Source organism: Zootoca vivipara, chromosome 12 (assembly GCF_965207765.1).
Source record: "Zootoca vivipara chromosome 12, rZooViv2.hap1.1, whole genome shotgun sequence".
Classification (NCBI taxonomy): domain Eukaryota; kingdom Metazoa; phylum Chordata; class Lepidosauria; order Squamata; family Lacertidae; genus Zootoca; species Zootoca vivipara.
In genome coordinates, this window is record NC_142595.1 from 51,781,611 (window position 1) to 51,805,069 (window position 23,459).

The following is a 23,459-nucleotide window of genomic DNA, read 5'->3' on the forward strand; positions in this document are numbered from 1 at the left end:
CCCTGTTTAGGGAAGTTTTTAATGTTTGATGCTGTATTGTTTTTAATATTTGGTTGGAAGCCGGCCAGAGTGGCTGGGGGAACCCAGTTAGATGGTCGGGGTATAAATAACATGTTGTTATTGTTGTTTGTTTTAAAACACGTAAACTCTATACAGCAGAGCAGCAGCTGAACTGGAAGCAGCTCAAGGAAGGCATCTCAAAAATAAATTTCAAAAACGAATGTGCCTGGTGCCAAAAAGACCTCCCTGGAGGTTGGGCGCCGCAAGCAGGGGCCCAGCGCCTTGCCCCCAAAGATTGCGGGGGGGGGAGGAGAAGGATCGCGCACTGCATGCTAGAGTTCCCAGGTTTGATCCCGGGAAGTGTCTCCAGGTCATTGGGTCTCCACACGGACTACAACTGCCATCATCCACGACAACTGGCTAAGCTGATGCTGGACGATGGGAGTTGTAGTCCAAAGACGTCTGGATGGCGTTGTGTTAGCTGAGTTGCATTAAATGGTTCGCTCACCTGTCTCCCAGAAGCCACCGTGCCTGAACTGTGCTGGGCAGGCCAATGGACCCGCCTACCCCCCCTCCCCCGGTTAATTGTGGCCTTAGGTTTTTATTTAAAAAGAATAAAAATACGCAGAGCTCAACAGCGGCAGCAGAGAAGGTTCGGCTGCGTTCTGCATCGGGTGTCGGGGGAAGCAAACCACACACGCCCCCAGGATCCCGTGGCTACTGGGTATTTGGCAATTCAGCACCGCAACTGAGTCACTGGTTGTGAAGGCAGCAAAATTCATTTCCTTCCCTTTATTTGAGAGCTGCGGGACCACGAGACAGAAGCGAGCAGAGGCTCCCAGGACGAGAGACGGAGAAGGTGCGGCGGATCGAGCCCTGTTCGGAGAGATGGGGCTGGCTGCGATGTCTTCAATTTGGCTCATCGGATGCTTCTTCCTGGCAGGTTGGTACAAATAATAATAATAATAATATATTATTTATACCCCGCCCATCTAGCCAGGTTCCCCCAGCCACTCTGGGCGGCTTCCAACAAAACATTAAAATACAGAAATCAAACATTAAAAGCTTCCCCAAACAGGGCTGCCTTGAGATGCCTTCTTAAAGGTCTGGTAATTGTTGTTCTCTTTGACCTCTGGTGGGAGGGCATTCCACAGGGTGGGTGCCACTACCGAGAAGGCCCTCTGTCTGGTTCCCTGTAACTTGGCTTCTCGTAGCAAGGGAACCGCCATAAGGCCCTCGGCGCTGGACCTCAGTGCCCGAGCAGAACGATGGGGGTGGAGACGCTCCTTCAGGTATACTGGGACCGAGGCCGTTTAGGGCTTTAAAGGTCAACACCTTTATATATTTGTCTGTACCCGGCATCCTAGTTCCCTTTGTTGTGTGGCTTAGAAAGGGGCTAGGCAGCAAGAACCATAGAGTTGTTGTGTTCGGAGGGACCCCAAAGCTCATCCAGTCCCAGGAATCTCAGCTAAGCATCCATGAAAGTTGGCCATCCAACCTCTGCTTAAAAACCTCCAAGGAAGGAGAGCCCACAACCACCTGAGGGAGAATGGGTCCGATAAACCTCTTGACTCCTCTCCAAAAGAGGCAGCGTGGTTTTGATGTTGGACTAGGGCCTGGGGGAGACCTGGGTTCAAATCCCACCCCAGCTCAGCCATGAAACCGACCTTGGGGGCCTGCCTTGCCCTGACCTGCCTTACGGGGTCCTTGCGTGCATGAACTGAGGAAGAAGAACCGCGCGAACAACCGCCTTGAGAAAATGGTGGGACAGAAAGGCGATAGGTTTTGATTTGATTAATAAATACAGTAGGTCGGTCGGAGAGATGTTGTTGAACTGAGGTTAGGGGCTGGGGAGAATGGAAGCTTGGCTGGCACTCATGGGTGCCCAGGACTGATGTTTCCATCTCTCTCTCTCTGCCCAGCTTACAGCTCTGCTCAATATACGGGGACGTCCCGACCGGCCACAAAAGAGACAGGATTTCTGGAGTATCCGCTGTGCTCTGGCACCGATGCCACCAACCCAGGCTGCCCGCACCGCAAGAAGTCGGTTACGCTGCTGCCCTCTTTCACCAAGACCACGGAGACGACCACTCAACGTCCCCCCACGAAGCACCATGCTGTGACCAACCACACCACGGCCCACCCCACGAAACACGCCACGGCCCGCCCCACGAAACACGCCACGGCCCGCCCCACGAAACACACCACGGCCCACCCCACGAAACACACCACGCCCCACCCCACGAAACACAGCACGCCCCACCCCACGAAACACAGCACGCCCCACCCCACGAAACACACCACGGCGCACTCAAAGAACCACACCGTGCCCCACCCCACTCTGCACCCCAGGAACCGCACCACCCCTCACCCCGCCCCCACCCGTCAGCCCACGCAGCCACCCGTTGTCTCTGTCGGAGATTACGTGGTCCCTAAGGGCTCGGACCCGTGTTTGCGGGTTCAGGCAGCCCTGCAGCTCCGAGTCCGCTATACTGACAAGGCCAAGCAGGAGGTAAGAGATCCGTGCGGCTGTTGGGGAGGTGGCCCCTTCCAACTCTACAATTCCATGACCTCGGAAGGTGGTGGCCTGTCTGCCATCAGAGGCTCTTAAGCCCAGGTCGGGACAGCTGCCTGTCAGGGATTCTGCGAGTCCTGCATTGCAGGGGGTTGGGCTGATTGACCTCTGGGGTTCCCTCCCAGCTCTACGATTCTGTGGTTCCATCGGAACGAGGAACGTTGAGCAAGGAGGGACTGGCCTCCTGGGGGACGGGAAGAGGCCGATCAGCTCCGAGTGGTCATTTTTGCTTCCCTTTTTTCCCCCTTTCCACATCGCAGGCCCAGTGGCTTACGCTGGGAGGGGACTGTCAGGGAGCAAAGCTCAGTGGTTATAGAGGACAGGAAGTTTTTGTGTGTGTGTTGGACCACCTGCCCTCGGCCTCCTTCCTGCCCCTCTGTGCGGCAAGGGAGCGTGCCATTTCCCTCGGTAACGGTTTCCGATTCGATTTCCCACAATGTAATGGGAAGCCGAGAGAACAGCTATGGCGGGGCAGGCGAAGCTAAAAGATGAAAAATGAAACTTTGAAACAAAGGGTTAAAGTGGCAAAGTCCAGGCAAAGAATATCGACATTATCTGATGGTCAAGTTCCACGTCTGCCAGACTTTCTTGAACAGGATGGTTCTGCTGTATTATGTAAAAATCAAGGGAAGGCAGAATCATATAAAACATGCCTGGAGGTTCTAGTCCTCATCAAAATCTCGAATTAGACGTGGTTTTCTCTACGATTCTAGGATTTGACGTCAATGAGTGGCAAAGTCTCTGAATACATCAGGCCTTGACAGACGTCTTAGGATTGCCTGAGAAATATATGTATAGCCCAGTATTTAAATTTAAATAGCTTCAGTATTTATGGGTTGTTGCTTTTTTTTTTTTTAAAGGAAAAGGAAAATACGCATTGGCTGGGCACTTAGAGAAGGTTGGTTACTTAATACTGGGGTTTCAATTGCTTCAATTGCCCTTGTATGGCTATCTGCCGTGGATGTTTCAGCTGAGAGTCCTACATTGCAGGGGGTTGGACTGGATGACCCTTGGGGTCACCCTCACCCTCCCAAATTCTACAATCCCACGATTCTGTGTTTCCAATTCCACAGTGCCCTCCCAATTGCAGGGGACCTAATCCCGAGGGCCGTTTGCACCATTTCCTGTTTACGGCATGTGGCAATATCTTCTGCTTGCTTGTACTTTCGACAGCCTTTAATAAATTCATAAAAAATGGTGCGTGCTTTAGAAAGGGGCGGCGGGGGGGGGGGAGAGCCTGTGGCTTTGCAGTTTAGGCTTAGAAGCCCCAGTCTTCAGAGGGAAGTGAGAACTGTGGCATGGGGAGGTAGCAGTGCGCAACCTGCAGACAGAAGACGGAACTGGATAGGTAGAAAAAATCTGAGCAAATGCAGAGGGGGGAGAGAGAGAGAGAGAGAGAGAGAATGAGCTCCAGAATGGTGGTGCAGCAATGAAATTGCTGACACATTTGCAAAGCTAAACAGGATCTGGTATGGTTTCGAATTGGATGGGGCATGACATATTGAGATTCATGCATTGCAGGGGGTTGAGCTAGATGACCCTCAGGGTCCCCTCCAATTCTATGCTGTCAGGGCTCACTCTGGGTACCGGCAGGATTATCTGGGCCCGAGCAGTGCACAGCAGGTGGACTGGGAACCCCCACCCCTCTCCTAAGCTGCTGCTTATGTACACGTGGGAAGAGAAACTGGAAGGAAGTTCTTCTCGCAGCACAGAGTTGAACTGTGGAACTCCCTCCCACTGGAGGCAGGGATGGCCACCAACATGGATGGCTTTAGAAAGAGGATTTGGCCAATTCATGGAAGAAGTGAGGGTTATCGATGACCGCTAGTCAGGATGGCTGTGTTTTGCCTCCACAGTTGGAGGACACGATGCTTCTGAATCCCAGTCCTCCTGCAAACCACAGGAGAGTTGCTCTCGTGCTCGGATCCTGCTTGGGGGTGTGGCTGGTTGGACGCAGCACACTCTGCTCACCTGCAGCCTTGCCATTTCCCACCCACACTTTGACCTATTAGGTTAGCTAAGCTTGCTTTTCAGCTTCAAATCCTCCAGTGGGAGATGCGTGACGACAGCCTTAGCTTTCTATGTCTATAGAAAGAAAGAAGCCTAGCGCTCAGGAATCCTGGGTCACTGCCTAAATGGGCGCAACGGGGCTTGTGCCAGTTTTTCCCTCCTGCTCTAGGTCCAAGCTGAATTTCCTGGGGATTTGTATGGTCCTCCTCTCTCACACACCTTCACTCTTCCTCTCTTCCAGCTCTGGGGGAGCTTTGCAGTGAACCCTAACCGCACAGAGTTTTCCGGGAACTGTACCAACCAGACAGCTGTCCTCCACCTGCATTTCCTAGAGGGCGACCTTCTCTTTACTTTCAGAAAGGTGAGAGGGAGAATTGGAGAAGGGAGGTGGCGGGGAAGAGGGGGCGGATTGTCGGATGTTGGGGGGGGCGCGCGAACATCTAATGAACCAAATTGCGTCCGATGCAACCTTGAAGGGAAGGGCTTGGGTCTCCAGGGATGTGCCTGCAAGGGCACAGCAAGGCTGAAGGCCAGGATCCACTGGGGGGATCACCTTTGCCATGATTATCCTACGGCAGGCATCCCCAAACTGCGGCCCTCCAGATGTTTTGGCCTACAACTCCCATGACCCCCAGCTAACAGGACCAGTGGTCAGGGAAGATGGGAATTGTAGTCCAAAACATCTGGAGGGCCAAAGTTTGGGGATGCCTGGTATAACCCCAATGCCTGGTCTTTAAAGGTACACTGCATAGCTGCCAAGTCTCCCGTTTTCCCCGGGAAATCCCCGTTTTTCCAGCTGTTCCTAGCTGAAAAAATGGATTTTTTTGTTTTTTCCCAGTTGCAGTGAGTGCGAGGCGGCCATTTTGGAACTGGGCAAAGCAGCATCAAAAGTCACTTCTGAGCATGCTCCGCCCAGTTCCAAAATGGCGGCAGCGCTACTTCCGGTCTGCTATTTCCGGCCCGGTCCCTTAATTCTCTGACAGCAACTTGGCAGGTATGGTACACTGCCTCTGACCTTGGAGGTTCTATTTAACGACTGTGGCCAACAGCAAGCAGACCTCTCCTCTCTGTGAATTTCTCTGATCCTTTCCTTCTCTGAAAATTTCTTCTGGTCCCAAAGAATGAGGGGTGTTAAGGAGACCCCTATTCCATTCCCAGATGCAATTCCCTGAGAAGGGAACCACCCTGGGAATAGCAGCTCTGAGAGAGGAATAAAGGTATCCAAGCAATTTTTAACCAACTACAATTCCCAGCATTCTCTCGGCATTACCGTTTAAAGTGGTACGACACCAGTTTAATGGACAGCACTATGGAGGCTATGGAGCATCTAGCCTTGTGATTCTCCAGGGTCTTGTGTTTACCTTTGATACTTCAAATCTAATATCCAATCTAAAATTATTATTATTATTATCAGGCAGGGTCCGATTCAAGTTGATTAAGTGTGTCTTTCCTTCCCGGGCGGGGAAGTTCAGGAACGAAATGAGAAAGGGGGGAGTAGGAACACTTAAACCTACAAAGTGAAAAAGCACCTTTCCCCCTCTGTGTTTATCTTAAAATTAGCAGCATACTTTCTTTTAAAAGTTGATGGAATTTGTTTTGAAAGTTGGCTGAGCGGACCGCTGCACTGAGCGCAAGGCCTTGCTTAGATGTCTGGCTGCGTTCGGCGCATGACTGGTGAACTTGTAGCAAACCTAACCTGGCACAAAAACCAACGCACACGCCTCCCTCGAAAGGCAGGTCCCCTGAACATTCCCGCATCGTACAGACCCACGCCCATCAACCCCGCGGGTTCAGATGCGTCACGAGCGCAGCCGTGGGCGTCAAGACGACTCGGCTGCAACTCGGGGAGGGAAGCTGATCTGGCCTGGAAACTCCTCGCTGATCCAAGCCATGAGTCACTCTCTGGCAAAAGGTCCTTCGAGCCGGCTGCATCGGAAGCCGGAAAGACTGGCTTGGCAGAGGCCTGCTGGTGCGCGCCGACCCCATCCTAAGAACCTAAGAAGAGTCTCCTGGATCAGGCCCCTCCAGTCCAGCATCCTGTTCTCACAGCGGCTGGCTGGAAGCCCTAATGGGAAGCTCACGAGCGGGATTCGAACACAAATCCCCTCTGCTTTCAGAAGCATTTCCTGCCTCCGACCGTGGAGATAGCCACCCTGGCCAGTAGCCACCCTCTTCCATGTATTTGTCCAATCCTATTCAGGTTGGCAGCCATCGCTGCCTCCTGTGGAAGGGAGTTCCACAGTTTGCGCTGCATGAAAAAGGACTTCCTTTCGCCTGTCCTGAATCTTCCAACTTTCAGCTTCACAAATTCTAGTGTAATGAGGAAAACTTTTCTCTCTCTGCTTTCTCCACGCCACGCAGTTTTTGTTTCTATTCATTTATTTATATTTTATAAACTTGAATCACATCACCTCTTCTCCAAATTACGTCCCCAGCCAGCTCTTCTCCAAATTAAAGTGTTGATTTCAACCACTGTCAACCACTTCCCCTTCGGAGAGACACGTGCCCAGCTAAAGTTCAATCACCCCATTGGAGAGGAGGAACAAAACACGATTTTTTAGAAGTTTGAAACTTCAAAATGGTGCATTGGGAGGCTATTGCTGCTAGTCCTCCGGGAGGGCAGGGGCGTGGGAATTAATACGGAACGGGCGTTTCTAGCTGGGCGGTGAATTGGCTTCGTCCTGTAAACCTTGCAGATCCTAAGCTGCAGCCTGTGTTAAGAGTTACCCTAAAACAGGCATCAATCATGAAAAACAAACCCAGATTTCTTTGTCTCCTTAGAATTATACCAGAAATACATTCTACCTGAGTCGGGTGCAGGCCTCCCTAACGTACCAGTTCCACCAGGCTGCAGGTAAGGTCATTTGTGGGGGGCTGGCTCTGAATTCGGGGGTTGCCATCATTGTTCATGGGCCTCTTGAGGCGAGGACTATTCTGCTATGGAAATGCTCAAATCGGGGGCTGCTACACCAGTTGAGTTTCTGCCTGCCGTGCAGCTCTTTAAAAAAGACAAATGTCATGTCCATAGTAAGCCCTGTAAATGTCTTTTTTTATGGGGTTCCACCCCAGCCGCAAGCCTGTTTATGACGGCTTTGGCCCGCCGGCAAATTTTAGAGGGTGATTCGGAGGCTGGAGGGAACAGAAAGCGAATCCAACCGAGATGAGGAAGGCTTTTCTTCCACCTTCAGCAGCTAAAGGGATCACAGAACAAGCAGAGAGTGTTGTTTCTCCTTTGCGGGGTGGAGCAAAAGGAGCCATCGGGGGTCGGTCACATTCCGGAGGGTTGGAATAAATGACCCTTGGGGGTCCCTTTCCAACTGTATGGTTGTGTGAACTCGCACGACGATTCTGCCAGGTAGGCTATAGGCTGAGATTTGCCGTGGCTTCCCAGAGGCGATTATGTATTAATCTACATGCCGTGTGAGATTCAAGAAGGGCTTCCGGGTGGTTCAACAGGCCCCAGACCGCTCTCTTTGTCCCTCCAGGGCAAACCTTCAGAGCCGACAATTCCTCTCTCCGCGAGTTCGAGGCCAGACTCGGACACTCTTACCAGTGCCGGAACCGCACATTGGTCCTGGCGGAAGGCTTTCATCTCAGCGCCCTGCAAGAGCGGGTCCAGGCCTTTGACCTTCAAGATGGAAAATTTGGAGAAGGTAATAGCCTCCCTGCGTCGTACCGCAGTTATTTCCTTTTCTTTAAACAGCTCTACTTCAATGTGCAGGTGTCTCATAATCCAATGCATTGTCAAGTCTGAACTTTCCATCCCATCCTTTTGTCTGCAGACTTTTTGAGTGTCTCTCTCCAGTTCGGTGTTTTTGCATGTATCCCGATTCTCCTTCCTCTCCTCACCTCAATTCTTCTTTGCCCGTTTCAGCCGAGGTCTGCCCGGAGCAGAGACGGACCCTATTGGTGCCCATCATTATCGGAGTCCTCCTCCTGGTCCTCATCCTCATCGTGGTCGTGGCCTTTTTGATCGGGCGAGCTCGTACCCACAGGGGGTATCAAACCATTTAAGGGGGAGCCGTTTCCCACAGCTGGGCCTAAAGAGAACCAAGAATATGGGATTTTTTTTATTGGGGCGGGTGGGGGGTGGGTTATCTTTCTGCAACAGGCAATATTGGACAGGGGCTCCTTGACCCCCCCCCCCAAGGGGAGGGGTGGGAGTTCTCCGAGTTGCTCGACTCGCACCTGTTTCATTCACTTGCTTGGACTGCTGGCTCACACAAGACACACCTGGGGGAAGGGAAAGGACATTTTGTTTCTGCACAGAGAGGACCCCACTCTGTCAAGGTGGGAGACCCAGGTGCAATTTGTGTGCTACGGAGCAGTTACATCTCACTTCTGCCAGACTGTACTTTTAACCTGGGAGAAGCACAGAATTGTACTGCTGGGATCCACAAGAGAGACATCTAGTCCGACCGCCTGCCGCAATGCAGGAATGCATCTAAAGAACCCCCAACAGGTGGCCGTCCGTCCTCTGCTTAAAAACCTCCGATCTCAATTGAAACGAGGCTGGGCTTATTTCTGGAGCAACTATCCTTCAAGATCAAGTGTTTGGGCAAAGCTTTCGCGCCGACCACGTAAAGTATTCTCCTAGGTGTGGGACTCCCTCTCCCCAAAAACTTGTATTAAGCACTGGTGCACATACCATCAATATTCTGTATTTCGGTGTATTTCGATTCCAAAAGTATGCCTCATATAAGGTCCACCAGTTTGCTCCTCGAACCCTTTCGGCTGCTCTGCTCTGCGAACCCTTTAGGGGGATTTGAGACCCCCCCCCCCTCAACTTCATACGCAAAGTGCTCTGATCCTAAGCTCTTCAGGTAGAACCCACCGCTGGCAACTAAACAGGTCAAATAAATGCCTTTAAAATTTATTCAGGTACTGGCGATTTTCCTTCCTCCTTTGTTCGTTGAGCCGAGTGCGAGGAGTAGAGAGGGCCGTTCCCAAACGTCAACTAAGACACCTCTGGGCTGGGGAGGGTGTACAGCAAGGCAGCACAGCTTATTGAAGTCTCGTGGCCTCACCAGGATCCTACGAACCCTCCACCCCCAATCCCATCGCCCCTGAGATTTGACCCAAGTTTCCAAACATGCCTGGAAATTCACGCGGCTGTGACGATACCTCTGCATTACCTGGATGGAGAGATTAGTTTAGACGTCTCTGGCTTTCGTGTGCCTGGATTGCACCCTGCCATACCAAAGATTAAGCACATCTCTTGCTCTCTGCCCTTTGGCTCCTGCCAACTGGTACCACAAAGAGAGACTGTGGCCCTCAGACTCAAAAGGCTTCCTGTCATGAGGACCTGAAACTTCTTTGTTTCCTTTTTTTTTTTAAAAAAGGAAAGGCAGTTGCTGGATTTTTCACCTAACAGCAAGCACTGCAGCAGGCTTCCTCAACCTCGACCCTCCAGATGTTTTTGGCCTTGAACTCCCATGATCCCTAGCTAGCAGGACCAGCGGTCAGGGATGATGGGAATTGTAGTCTCAAATCATCTGGAGGGGCGAGGTTGAGGAAGCCCTGCGCTACAGCCTGTGTGTCGTTTTTATTTATTCATTGCATTTAAATCCCACCTTTTTCTCAAGGGTGCCGACGCACATGGTCCTCCCTGTCCTCATTTGATCCCCACAACAAACCCTGTAAGGTTAGGATGAAAATGACAGACAAACCCAGGGAGTTTCGTGGCCAAGTGGGGATCTGAACCCGTGTCTCCCAGGCCCTAGTCTGATACTCTCACCGCCAGGCCGCAATGGCTCTGGAAATCAGACTCTTTTCCACACACACAGATGCTTCCCATGTTCCAAGAGCTGTAATAGCTTAACCTGAAAAAAACTACAGACGTAGCAGTTTTTAACTCAACACAGGAAGCACGTGACAAAGAGAGGTTTTATTAAAGACTGGTATTCCCCACTTCCCGCAAGCTCCAAACCCACCTTCCCTTCCAATCAGATACGGCACACTCACTGCTAACCTCCAAATTCCAAATATTATTCGGTCTTCCCCAATGCGCCCCCCCGCCCTCCCAAGCCACCCTGCTTTTCTCCTATTCCCAACCCACTCTTGCATTTTGGGCACTAGTCCTCAGGATTGGAAACACAAATCAGGTGAAATAATTGCTGCTAACGTTATCCAGGGAGGTTGCTGATGGCGAATGCTGAACGTCAAAACGCATGGCGTCCATGTGCCTTGGCCTTCGCCAACCTGCCACCGCTGGGCAGTTTTGGACCCCAATTCTTCTCAAGCCCCTGCCAGCCAGGGCAGATTTGCCTGCCGAAACGTTCTGTGTAACCTGATGGCCTACAGATTCCCGCAGCGACTCGAGCTGCTCCGTTCCCAGAGGAGCATTTTGCAGCTCCTCCACTTCTTCCCCAATCAGCCTCTCAGCGCTGATGCCAGCGCATCACGGATTGCCACGGCCTCCGTGTCTTCCTCCTCCACCCTGCTGTCATTGAGGTGTTCCTCCCGCTGTTCGTCTGCGTAGTGCTCCATCCAGCAGGGCTGAAAGACATCTCCCCGAGCCTCGCAGACATTGTGGAGGGTGCAGCAGGCGGCGATGAGGGTGGGCAGGAAGGAGACGTCGGTGTCGTTGCGTTTGGTGAGGCAGCGCCAGCGTCCCCGCAGGCGGCCAAAGGCCACCCCCACCACGGTCCGTGCGGCAGCGGTGTACTCGTTGAAGCGGTGTTGGGCGGGAGTTAGGACCTCGTCCCGGTAGGGCCTCATAAGCCACGGGAGGAACGGGTAGGAGCAGCCGCCCAGCAGGTAAACGGGCACCTGCACCCCACGGATGGCTTGGGACGCCCCTGAAAACAGCTCGCCCTCTTGCGCACGCTGGTACAGCTCGGACGTGCACAAAACCTGGGTGTCCGTCACCCGTCCCGGGCAGCCGACGTTGATGTCCCAGAAGCAGCCGCGGGAATCGACGGCGGCCTGGACCACCACCGAGTGCCACCCGTGGCGGTTGTAGTAGCCCGCGGCGTTCTCGTTGGGCGCGCGGATGGGAACGTGCAGGGACCCCAGCACTCCGGCCAGCTGGGGCAAGGGGAAGCCGTTCCCCGCGGCCACTTCCGCAGGGTCCGGGGGCCGCACGTACAGCGGCGTGAGGATGCCCACCACGGCCTCGCACACATCGCGCAGAATCTTGCAGACGGTGGAGCGCGAGACGCCAAAGAGCTGCTCCACCGCCCGGTACTCGGTGCAGGCGCCCAGGCGCCAGAGCGTCATGGCGAGTCGCACGTCGGCCGGGATGGCACGGCGCATGTTGGTGTCCCGCCGCTGGATGGCTCCGCGCAGCTGAGCGCAGAGGTAGTCGAAGGTGCCCGGCGAGACGCGGAAGTTCTCCACCCACTCCCACTGGCTGAACGCCTTGGCCCGCACGATTTCCCAGAAGGCCGAGCTGCGAGCTTTGCTCCACAGGCGCCGCTCCCGCAGCAGCCGGGGAAGGCTGCCGTCTCCGCCGCTGCCGCTGGGGTCCTGGCAGAAACCTGCCAGGCCGGGAGCCCGGGCCAATGTCCGGCAGAGCCACAGCAGGGCGAAGCGCTGGCGTAAGCGGGCCTGGGCCCGGCGGTGGCGGGCAGCGCGGCGGTGGCGGGCAGCCTCCCTCAGGCGTCGGCCCCGCTGGAGGCGCATGTAGTAGAGGAGGCACAGGGCCACTGTGCCCCGGCTGAGGGTGGGCAGCAGCTGGGGCGCCTCCTCGCCCCTCCCTTGGCCAGGGGTGCCACTTGGGGGGCAAGATGGCTGATCAGGCGTGGCGGCCATTTTGTTCCTTGACCAAAGTTTGCCCAGCCAATGGGAAAGGGGCAACTCAGCTCACGGTGCTTAGGAAGGATGCCAAGCTAAAAACGGCGCGTGCGCAGATTAACCACACCACACACAGAGACGTCCCACAGAGAATGCGCACGCGCGAGTTAAGGCGGCCGCCGCGCGCCCTGCGCACGCGCTGCTCTTTTAATGGCGGCCCGGTTTGCCTCCGCACGAGGCGCGCCTGCGCATTTTTTGGAAGGGTTGAAATGTCCGCCGGGCAGGTCGGAAGCGCTGCGCATGCGCACCCGGCAAGGCGTTTCTCTCGCTCGCTCTCCGGCGCGTAGGGGTTATGGAGGCGGAAGTTTCGCCCAGCTTCATTTGCTCCCACCTTCGTCAAAATGGCGGCGTCGACGGCTCTGAAGGGCCTGCTGGTCCCGCACGTCCTCCCGGAGAACTGCTACGACGAGCTCTTCCTCAGCCTCAACCTCTTGCACAGTGAGTCGCGCTCTCTTCGACGCCCTTTTTGTCCTATTGGGGACCCGTAACGTCGTCGCCGTAGCAACTCCTGGCCTGGCGGAAGTGTCCTGTGGGGGCGACTGGGCGCCATTTTGGTGAAGGGCGAAATTTTATCCCGGCTATCTTGGGTGGCCATTTTGGTAGGGGGCGGAAGTGGCGTCGGCTCCGTTTCCGGGCCTCGTGTCTTCCTTCACCTTGTAGCAGGGCGGAAGTACCACGGGATTTTTAATTTTATTAACATTTAGGCCTAGAATTACAATGAAGCTATCCTTTTGGGGGAGAACTTTTTAAAAAAGTTTTCAATATGAAGATGCTGTTCATCGTCTCCTCAGCAGGGTCATAGCCGAAGCACAGCGAAGGCCCTCGGCGCTATGTCGTTTTTGGGCACGAAATTCCTATGGCAGCCGAGGATCTTTTAAGCTCCTCCTCTTTCCCCTCAAGCAGGGCTGTCATTGGCTAGGCTCCTGTCAGGTAGACTTCTAGCAGGTGAAGCGTTTCCCAGCGTACTGAGGAAGTGATGAGGGAAACCTCACCGGTGGAATGTCTGCCTGCCATGCAGAAAGCAAGGCTACTGATCTCTCATGGAGCTGTTGTGGATCCCTTTCAGCGAAGGCTGCTCAGTGCAGAAAGTGGAATCACAGCAGTATTAAAAAAGGGAAAAAAGCATCACTGTTAGCAATTAATTATGTTTTGTGTCCTTTTGTCTCTTTCCCCCTGTTCCTTCAGTTCCATGCCTCAAAATCCTCATCAGTAAAGGCCTTGGATTCGGCATCGTGGCTGGTTCCCTCATGGGTACGGACACTTGGACTTCCCAGTCAGATAATCTAACTTTTAATATAAACTATAAGGTTTTTTAAAAAGGTTTTTCTGTTTTGTTTTGTGCATGTGTATTATCTGTGGAATATATATATGTGTGTGTGTGCCGTTTTGATTTACATTGGTAAGAAAAAACCCAATAGGTTTAATAAATAGTACTTATAATAATACTACTGAGAATACCGTAAAAGAAGACTAAGAGCTGAGATAGGTAGATAGAATTTATATACTGTACTGCCCTATACTCGGAGGTCTCAGGGCGGTTCAGAGAACCAGATCAACATAAAAACCGCAATATATTATATATATAGGTAAAGGGACATCTGACCATTAAGTCCAGTCGCGGATGTACTCTGGGGTTGCGGCGCTCATCTCGCTTTACTGGCCGAGGGAGCCGGCGTACAGCTTCCGGGTCATATGGCCAGCATGACAAAGCGGATTCTGGCGAACCAGAGCAGTGCACGGAAACACCGTCTACCTTCTCGCCAGAGCGGTACCTAGTTATCTACTTGCAGTTTGACGTGCTTTCAAACTGCTAGGTTGGCAGGAGCAGGGACCGAACAACGGGAGCTCACCCCGTCGCGGGGATTCGAACCGCCAACCTTCTGATCGGCAAGCCCTAGACTCTGTGGTTTAACCCACAGCGCCACCCGCGTCCCGATATTTTATATATATATATATATATATATATATATATATATATATATATATATATATAAACAACAACCCAATAACACACACACACCCCTCTCTGTCTCCTATTCTCTGGCCTGAACACCTCCCACTTCTCAATCTCCTCCTTAAATTGTGGCGCCCAGAACTGGACACAGGACTCCACGCTGGGTCTGTCCGAGGCAGAATAGAGTGGGATTCTGACTTCTTCCTCCCTCTTTCTGCAGTGAAGCTGCCCCAGATCTTCAAGATCCTGGGGGCCAAGAGCGCTGAGGGGCTGAGCTTCCATTCCATCCTCCTGGAGTTGCTCGCCATCACCGGCACCATGGCCTACAGCATCGCCAACACTTTTCCGTTCAGGTATGGGCAGCATCCGAGGCCTTTCTATAGCTGCGATTCATAGAACCATAGAGTTAGAAGGGCCCCCCGAGAGTCATCTAGCCCAACCCCCTGCAATCCTTTGCCCAACGCGGAGCTTAAACTCCTATGACCTCAGAAGGTGGCGGACTCTCCTGCTTTTGAAGCTGTGTCTTCAGCCTGCCAAGCTACTGAGCTCCCAGAATTAATTCCTAATATCCCTGCATTGCAGGGGGCTGGACTAGATGACCGACAGGATCCCTTCCAACTCCACAATCCTGTGATTCAGTCTACAAACTGGGTCATACTCCAAATCATCTAGCACCCTCTTCAACTTCGGGACCCGCATTTCGCCTCCCAAGCTTCTGTTGCTCCCCCACTCCCCTGCCCTTTTCCGAACCCACCACTTCCAACTATCTTCCCCTTCTAGACAGATCCTCTTCGCCACCCCATAATCGATTCCGGACCTTAGTGGGGAGGGCTGAACCAAGCTACGAACCCAGAAGCAAAGCAGCTTTAAAAACAACAACTTTTATATTAAATGTAAAACAAGCAGGAGCAGGGTATTCCAAGAATTCAACGAAAGAGGGTGGGGAGTTGAGCACTGTCGGGTAGAAGGTAATGAGATGAAAGAAATAAAGAAAAATACGTACTAAAGAAGCAATATGGCAGTATTCCATGATAAGATGTGAACCGAGGGTCTAAATTAAACATGCATCTTCCAAAACCGTGTCGTGGTTTGGTTAAATAAGCTACAGTCAGACAGCCACAGAGTCCAACGGGCCTGCTTCCCCTCTGAGAACCGATGGGTCAGATTCTCCTTTGTGGCCGTAAATAAGTTTTTTGTTTTTTTTTAAAACAGTTCCTAATAGAGAACATAAAAACGTCCTCTCCCCCCCCCCTTGAGCCACGACTGAAACGGGCAGCTCTCAGGAAGTGAGTTGTCTGTGTCTTGCTGCTAGGTAATTTGGAGTTCTCTCAAGCTAAGCACAACCTGAGGTCCACGCAGACCTTTCGACTGGTGGCGGTGCCGAGTTCGAATCCCCACATTTGTTTTCACGCGCACACAGTCCCACTAGTTACAGGAGCGGGTGGCCACCTCCTGCTCTCTTAACAGCCCCCTGATCTGCAGAGGTCTAATCCTTTGCCAGATCAATATCGCCAGCCGATCCCTGGAGCAGCAGTTTTAAAGGCGTTGGGGCTGATTCCTAATATCCCAAATCCTGCCCTTTTTTTGGGAGGGAGGTGGTGGTCCAGTGCTCTAGTTGCTGATCTTCTCACACCCATTTTGCTCCTCTTTGCTGTTGGTGGTGGAAGGAAAACAACGCCTTAAAGGAGGGAGCTGTTACCTGCCTGGAAAAAGAGTTTGGATCAAGAGACTTCAATTCCCCACTAACACAGCTTTCTTTCTTTCTTTTTTTCCTCCACAACCCCCCCCCCCAACAGTTCCTGGGGCGAGACTTTATTTCTCATGTTGCAAACCGTGGCCATCGGATTCCTGGTGCAGCATTTCGGGGGCCACACAGGACGGGGTGAGTTCGGAACCAGAGTCTGGAGTACGTTTAATAGACTCATAGTTGGAAGGGTCCCTGGGACCATCTAGTCCAACCCCCTGCAAGGCAGGAATATGCAGCTGTCCCACGCGGGGATCGAACCTGCAAGCTTGGCGTTATCGGCACGGCACCCCAAACGGCTGAGCTATCCTCAGGAGTTTCAGGAATTTGGAATGCATGCTATCTGTGTAGCATGTACGTTTAGCCCTTGTGTCTTGTTTTGATCCCATCAGCTGGATGGGAGAGACTACGCGATAGAAGTTTGTAAAATTATGCCTGGCATGAAGAAAGCTTTTCCTCCTCCTCTTGTAGCACTCAAAGCCCGTAGAAGCTGGAATGTTGGAAGGTTTAGGGCAAATAAATCTTATTTTATTCTCGCGGCACACAGTTAAACCTGTGGAACTCCCTCCTGCATGAGGCAGCCGCGGTGGCCACCAAGTTGGAAGGCTTTAGAAGATGATTGGACAAATCCACGGAGGAAGAGAGGCTGCTGTCGATGGCTGCTAACCAGGATGGCTCTGCTCTGCTTCCACAATTGGAGGCAGCGATGCTTCCAGAGGACAGGATCACACTTCAAAATGACCTTAACAGATTAGACAAGTGGGCCAAAGCAAACAAGAGAAATGTAAAGTACTACACTTGGGCAAAAAAAAAAAAAATGAAAGGCACAAATACAGGATGGGAGACACCTGGCTTGAGAGCAGTACATGTGAAAAGGATCTAAGAGTCTTGGTAGACCACAAACTTGTCATGAGTCAGCAGTGTGATGCAGCAGCTAAAAAAGCCAATGCAATTCTGGGCTGCATCAATAGGAGTATAGCATCTAGATCTAGGGAAGTAATAGTACCACTGTATTCTGCTCTGGTCAGACCTCACCTGGAGTACTGTGTCCAGTTCTGGGCACCACAGTTCAAGAAGGATACTGACAAGCTGGAACGTGTCCAGAAGAGGGCAACCAAAATGGTCAAAGGCCTGGAAACAATGCCTTATGAGGAACGGCTTAGGGAGCTGGGTATGTTTAGCCTGGAGAAGAGAAGGTTAAGGGGTGATATGATAGCCATGTTCAAATATATGAAAGGAGGAGGGAGAAAGATTGTTTTCTGCTGCTCTAGAGAAGCGGACACGGAGCAATGGATTCAAACTTCAAGAAAGAAAATAGTGTATCTGAAGAAGTGTGCATGCACACGAAAGCTCATACCAAAATAAAAACTTAGTTGGTCTTTAAGGTGCTACTGAAGGATTTTTTTTAAATTTTGCTTCAAAAAGAAGATTGCACCTAAACATTAGGAAGAACTTCCTGACAGTAAGAGCTGTTCGGCAGTGGAATTTGCTGCCAAGGAGTGTGGTGGAGTCTCCTTCTTTGGAGGTCTTTAAGCAGAGGCTTGACAGGCATATGTCAAGAATGCTTTGGCAGGGGGTTGGACTGGATGGCCCTTGTGGTCTCTTCCAACTCTATGATTCTATGATTCTGAACGCCGGTTGCTGAGAGCCCTCCTTATATTCTTAAGCCAGCTTGCGGGGCTGCCTTCGTGACATAACGCTTCTGTTTCAACCCCTAGGTGTGTCCTTCCTGCTCGCCTACTTTGGAGTCCTGGCCCTCCTGCTCTCCTCACTCACACCTATGTGTGTCGTGACGGCGCTCCAGGCGTTCAACATGCCCGCCGTCATAACAAGCAGGGTAAGGGGCACCCGTGCCTGCACCCAGGGGTGTGGGGACTGGAGAAACTCTACCCCATATGCGGGCCTGCTTGCCTGAGTCTCAAACTCTGCGACACCCCTTATCCCTCTCGCTCCTGCAAAGATTGCAAACCTGCCTGATGTTTTGTGCTCTTGTTTTGGGGACCAGCGGCTCCCAAAGTGGGTGCTGCTGCCCTGGGGGTGGGGGCCGCTAAGAGGCAAGGGGTGTGTGTGCTGGAGATGGCTCCCCCCAAGCACACCGTAGTCAGAGATCAGGGGGTTTGGGCTGGGTGGTCATCAGTATGCGGATGATACCCAGTTCTACCTCTCTTTTAAATCGGAACCAGTGAAGGTGGTGAATGTCTTGTAGGAGTGTCTGGAGGTGGTTGGAGAATGGCTGGTGGCTAACAGATTGAGGCTGAATCCTGACAAGACAGAAGGACTGTTTTGGGGGGACAGGGGGCAGGCAGGTGGGGGGGACTCCCTGGTCCTGAATAGAGTAACTGTGCCCCTGAAGGACCAGGTGAGCAGCCTGGGAGTCATTCTGGACTCACAGCTGTCCATGGAGGCACAGGTCAATTCTGTGTCCAGGGCAGCTGTTTATCAGCTTCATCTGGTACGCAGGCTCAGACCCTACCTGCCCGCGGACTGTCTCGCCAGAGTGGTGCATGCTCTAGTTATTTCTCGCTTGGACTACTGCAGTGCACTCTACGTGGGGCTACCTTTGAAGGTGACCCGGAAACTGCAATTAATCCAGAATGCGGCACCTAGACTGGTGACGGAGTGGGAGCAGCCGCCAGGATCATATAACACCAGTCCTAAGAGATCTGCATTGGCTCCCAAGCACAATTCAAAGTGTTGATGCTGACCTCGAAAACCCTAAACGCCTTGGCCCAGTATATCTGAAGGAGCGTCCCCACCCCCATCGTCCTGCCCGGACACTGAGGTCCAGCTCTGAGGGCCTTCTGGTGGTTCCCTCCTTGCGAGAAGTGAGGTTACAGGGAACCAGGCAGAGGGCCTTCTCGGCAGTGGCACCTGCCCTGTGGAACGCCCTCCCATCAGATGTCAAGGAAAATTATCCTATTTTCAAAAGACATCTGAAGGCAGCCCTGTTTAGGGAAGTTTTTAATATTTAATGCTGTATTGTTTCTAATATTCGATTGGGAGCCGCCCAGAGTGGCTGGGGAAACTCAGCCAGATGGGCGGGGTATAAATATCTTCTTCTTCTTCTTCTTCTTCTTCTTCTTCTTCTTCTTCTTCTTCTTCTTCTTCTTCTTCTTCTTCTTCTTCTTCTTCTTCCCAGTTGACCAGCCTAAACCCTCGAGCAAAACATCCTGTCGCTTCCAAAACTGTCTCCTTTGCTCACGTTTGCCTGTATTTTCGATTTGACCCAACCTGTTGGGTTGTCTTTGCAGGGCTCAGCAGAGGTCTAGCTTTAGCATTTTTTGGGGGGGGGGGAGCGGAGAGAGCCACAGGACTAATGGGGAATACTTTGCTCAAGGCTCAGGTGGCCTCCGTGCCTTCCATCAGCTTCAGCTGGTGGCCCAGCTACGCCTCTATCTGGACAGGGTTAGCCCAACTCCTGTTGTCTATGCTCTGGTAACCTCAAAGTTAGATGACTGCAATGCGTTATGCGTAGGGCTGCCTCTGAAGACGGTTCGGAAACTTCAGCCGGTGCAGAATTCAGCGGCCAGGTTGCTCACCGGAGAAGACGGTTCAAGCATATTGCACCGATCCTGGTCTAACTGCACTGGCTAATAATTAGTTTCCGGGCCCAATTGAAAGTGCTGGTTTCGACTGTAAAGCCTTAAACGGTTTAGGACAGTGAGACCTCAAGGACCGCCTCTTTCCATATGAACCTACTGGACCCTGAGATCATCTTCTGAGGCCCTCTTTTGTGTGCCTCCTCCTCGAGAGCTCCGGAGGGTGGCAACACGAGAACGGGGCCTTCTCTGCAGTGGCTCCCCGTCTGAAGAATGCTCTCCCCAGGGAAGTTTGCCTGATGCCTTTATTACACACCTTTAGGCGCCAGGCAGAAACATTCCTTTTTCACCTGGCCTTTGGTTGATCTTATTGACATCCAACACCCTTTGAAAGTGTGGCTCCTTGAGGGGGGGGGCGTTAATGGGTTCTTGTTCTTATTTTGATTTTATATATTGTAAGCTTTTCTGTGAACCGCCCTGAGACCTCCAGGTATAGTTGTTGTTGTTGTTGTTGTTTAGTCTTTTAGTCGTGTCCGACTCTTCGTGACCCCATGGACCATAGCACGCCAGGCACTCCTGTCTTGCACTGCCTCCCACAGTTTGGTCAGACTCATGTTCGTAGCTTCGAGAACACTGTCCAACCATCTTGTCCTCTGTCGTCCCCTTCTCCTAGTGCCCTCAATCTTTCCCAACATCAGGGTCTTTTCCAAGGATTCTTCTCTTCTCATGAGGTGGCCAAAGTATTGGAGCCTCAGCTTCACGATCTGTCCTTCCAGGGAGCACTCAGGGCTGATTTCCTTCAGAATGGATAGGTTTGATCTTCTTGCAGTCCATGGGACTCTCAAGAGTCTCCTCCAGCACCATAATTCAAAAGCATCAATTCTTCGGCGATCAGCCTTCTTTATGGTCCAGCTCTCACTTCCATACATCACTACTGGGAAAACCATAGCTTTCACTATACGGACCTTTGTCGGCAAGGTGATGTCTCTGCTTTTTAAGATGCTGTCTAGGTTTGTCATTGCTTTTCTCCCAAGAAGCAGGCGTCTTTTAATTTCGTGACTGCTGTCACCATCTGCAGTGATCAAGGAGCCCAAGAAAGTAAAATCTCTCACTGCCTCCATTTCTTCCCCTTCTATTTGCCAGGAGGTGATGGGACCAGTGGCCATGATCTTGGTTTTTTTGATGTTGAGCTTCAGACCATATTTTGCACTCTCCTCTTTCACCCTCATTAAAAGGTTCTTTAATTCCTCCTCACTTTCTGCCATCAAGGTTGTGTCATCTGCATATCTGAGGTTGTTGATATTTCTTCCGGCAATCTTAATTCCGGCTTGGGATTCATCTAGTCCAGCCTTTCACATGATGAATTCTGCATATAAGTTATATGCAGGTATATAACCGGGTATAGAGCGGTATATAAATTCAATAAATAAATAAAATGTCACACCTCTTCCCTGTGTCCCCCCCCCCGACAGCTCCTGCAAGCAGCCACAAACTACCGCAACGGCCACACAGGGCAGCTTTCTGCCGTCACAGCCTTCCTGCTTTTTGCGGGCTCTCTGGCCAGGATCTTCACTTCCATCCAGGTAGGCCGGGATTCACCTACCTGGGGAGGGGGGGGAAAGGCGTCATTCAAGGCTAGCAGGAAGGAGGCGATGGACTTGCAGGAAATCAAAACCCTTCATTGCTTTCTGTATTTCGGTTGAGGGCGGGTGGTGTCTAGATGTTGTTTTTAATTATAAATAAAAAATTTTATGGCATTAGCCGGTTGGCCATAGCACATAACACATAAAACAGTGTTTCCCAACCAGTGTGCCTCCAGATGTTTTGGGACTACAACTCCCATCATCCCTAGCTAGCAAGACCAGTGGTCAGGAATGATGGGAGTTGTAGTCCCAAAACAGCTGGAGGCACACTGGTTGGGAAACACTTGACATAAAACATTAAAATAATAATAATAATAATAATAATAATAATAATAATAATAATGGCGGTAACCTACTGCTATTATACAGCACATTTATCAAACACTTACAAAACATTGGATATAAAAACATATAAAACAGAATTTGGTAAAAAAAACCTAGGATGCATCATGTGTGTTTTGACCACTGGGGAATGTTTAATGAAATCCGCGTCTAGAGAAAATTAGCCAGTCGAGAGAGCTCTGAGTTTCAGGGCCTGCAAGATATAAATGGCCACTCGGCGGGTAACCCTGGGGTTAGCGTCCACCAATAGGAATTTCATGCGGTCGTCTTCCAAGGCGATAAGCGAAGGAATTAGTATGAGGAGCCTTGGAAGACGACCGCATGAAAAAAAACGTCGGAAGCTGCCTCGCATGCATCTCAACGTGAGCAGGCAGGTATCGGGGGGAGAAGTTGGGGTGCAAATAAAATCAGCCAACCTGACACATTTGCCCCCTCCCACCCCTTGCAGGAGACAGGAGACCCCCTCATGGCTCTCACCTACGTCGTGGCCTCATCCTGCAACAGCATCATCACGGGACAGCTGATTTATTACTGGAACGTCCCCGTGGACAAGCGCAAGAAAGAATAAGGAGTCCTGGAGGGGTTCGCGACTCTTTTCCCGCCCCCCTCCACACACCCCACCACCCTCCTGGACAAGAAAGGGGCCATTTTCCCAGGAGTTTTCCCTCTCTCTGTCTCTGCATTCTGAGCCAAGGGACAGTTGCAAGTCTTTTGCTCTGGGAATCTCGTGGGACTTGTAAGCTGGATACTGGGGTTGCTTTTCTTAACCAGCTATGACCCCCACCCCGCCAGCAGGGCCAAGGTGGGGTGTGGGAAGCGCTCAAAGGCCTATGAGGAATAATTGTATATTCAGGGATGGGGATCTGCCTCCCAGGAATCCAAATACAGAGAGTATCATGACTCGGCGTTCTTTAATCCAGCCCTTCACTCAGAACAATGAGTACTAGAATCTTGAGTTCTCTTGCTGGGAGATTTGGCCGTAGCTCAGCGACAAGAGAAGTCTAGTGTCCCGGTCGAGGGAAGGAATAATCCCCGCTCTATTCTGCCTTGGTCAGACCACATCTGGAGTCCTGTGTCCAGTGTCTACTTCTGGGCAGCACCATTTAAGGATGATGTGATGAGATGGGTGGCCAAGATGATCGAGGGCATGGGTAGGCAAACTTGACATGAGTCAGCAGTGTGATGCAGCAGCTAAAAAAGCCAATGCAATTCTGGGCTGCATCAATAGGAGTATAGCATCTAGATCAAGGGAAGTAATACGGTAGTACCACTGTATTCTGCTCTGGTCAGACCTCACCTGGAGTACTGTGTCCAGTTCTGGGCACCACAGTTCAAGAAGGATACTGACAAGCTGGAACGTGTCCAGAAGAGGGCAACCAAAATGGTCAAAGGCCTGGAAATGATGCCTTATGAGGAACGGCTTAGGGAGCTGGGTATGTTTAGCCTGGAGAAGAGAAGGTTAAGGAGTGATATGATAGCCATGTTCAAATATATAAAAGGATGTCATATGGAGGAGGGAGAAAGGTTGTTTTCTGCTGCTCCAGAGAAGCGGACACGGAGCAATGGATCCAAACTACAAGAAAGAATATTCCACCTAAACATTAGAAAGAACTTCCTGACAGTAAGAGCTGTTCGGCAGTGGAATTTGCTACCAGTCCAGTCCACGGACGGTCCAGGAATCGGCGTGATTTTACACGAGTAGAATGTGTGCTTTTATTTAAAATGCATCTCTGGGTTATTTGTGGGGCATAGGAATTCATTCATTCCCCCCCCCCAAAAAAATATAGTCCGCAAGGTCTGAGGGACAGTTTGCTGAAAAAGTTTGCTGGCCCCTGATCAAGGGCCTGGAAACCAA

General features: G+C 51.6%; 2 protein-coding genes across 2 annotated transcripts; both read left to right on the forward strand.

Annotated features, from left to right (window-relative positions):
- Positions 1–785: 785 nt before the first annotated feature.
- On the forward strand, positions 786–9,461 carry CD68 (CD68 molecule). The gene is made up of 6 exons (XM_060281931.2): positions 786–943; positions 1,923–2,512; positions 4,827–4,946; positions 7,367–7,439; positions 8,071–8,238; positions 8,460–9,461. Exons 1-6 carry the CDS (start codon positions 889–891, stop codon positions 8,597–8,599), a joined length of 1,146 nt encoding a protein of 381 aa, XP_060137914.1. The 5' UTR covers positions 786–888; the 3' UTR covers positions 8,600–9,461.
- Positions 9,462–12,436: 2,975 nt separating this feature from the next.
- MPDU1 (mannose-P-dolichol utilization defect 1) lies at positions 12,437–22,504 on the forward strand. Its single transcript, XM_060281932.2, has 7 exons — positions 12,437–12,820; positions 13,568–13,633; positions 14,557–14,689; positions 16,133–16,218; positions 17,799–17,917; positions 21,092–21,202; positions 22,053–22,504. Exons 1-7 carry the CDS (start codon positions 12,724–12,726, stop codon positions 22,170–22,172), a joined length of 732 nt encoding a protein of 243 aa, XP_060137915.1. The 5' UTR covers positions 12,437–12,723; the 3' UTR covers positions 22,173–22,504.
- The last annotated feature ends 955 nt before the right edge of the window (positions 22,505–23,459 follow it).

Coding starts and splice junctions, on each gene's coding strand:
- CD68 (XM_060281931.2), top strand. CDS start 889: ATGGGGCTGGCTGCGATGTCTTCAATTTGGCTCATCGGATGCTTCTTC. Junction 944..1,922: donor CGGATGCTTCTTCCTGGCAG/GTTGGTACAAAT, acceptor CTCTCTGCCCAG/CTTACAGCTCTGCTCAATAT. Junction 2,513..4,826: donor CTGACAAGGCCAAGCAGGAG/GTAAGAGATCCG, acceptor CCTCTCTTCCAG/CTCTGGGGGAGCTTTGCAGT.
- MPDU1 (XM_060281932.2), top strand. CDS start 12,724: ATGGCGGCGTCGACGGCTCTGAAGGGCCTGCTGGTCCCGCACGTCCTC. Junction 13,634..14,556: donor CGTGGCTGGTTCCCTCATGG/GTACGGACACTT, acceptor CTCTTTCTGCAG/TGAAGCTGCCCCAGATCTTC. Junction 21,203..22,052: donor GGATCTTCACTTCCATCCAG/GTAGGCCGGGAT, acceptor CACCCCTTGCAG/GAGACAGGAGACCCCCTCAT.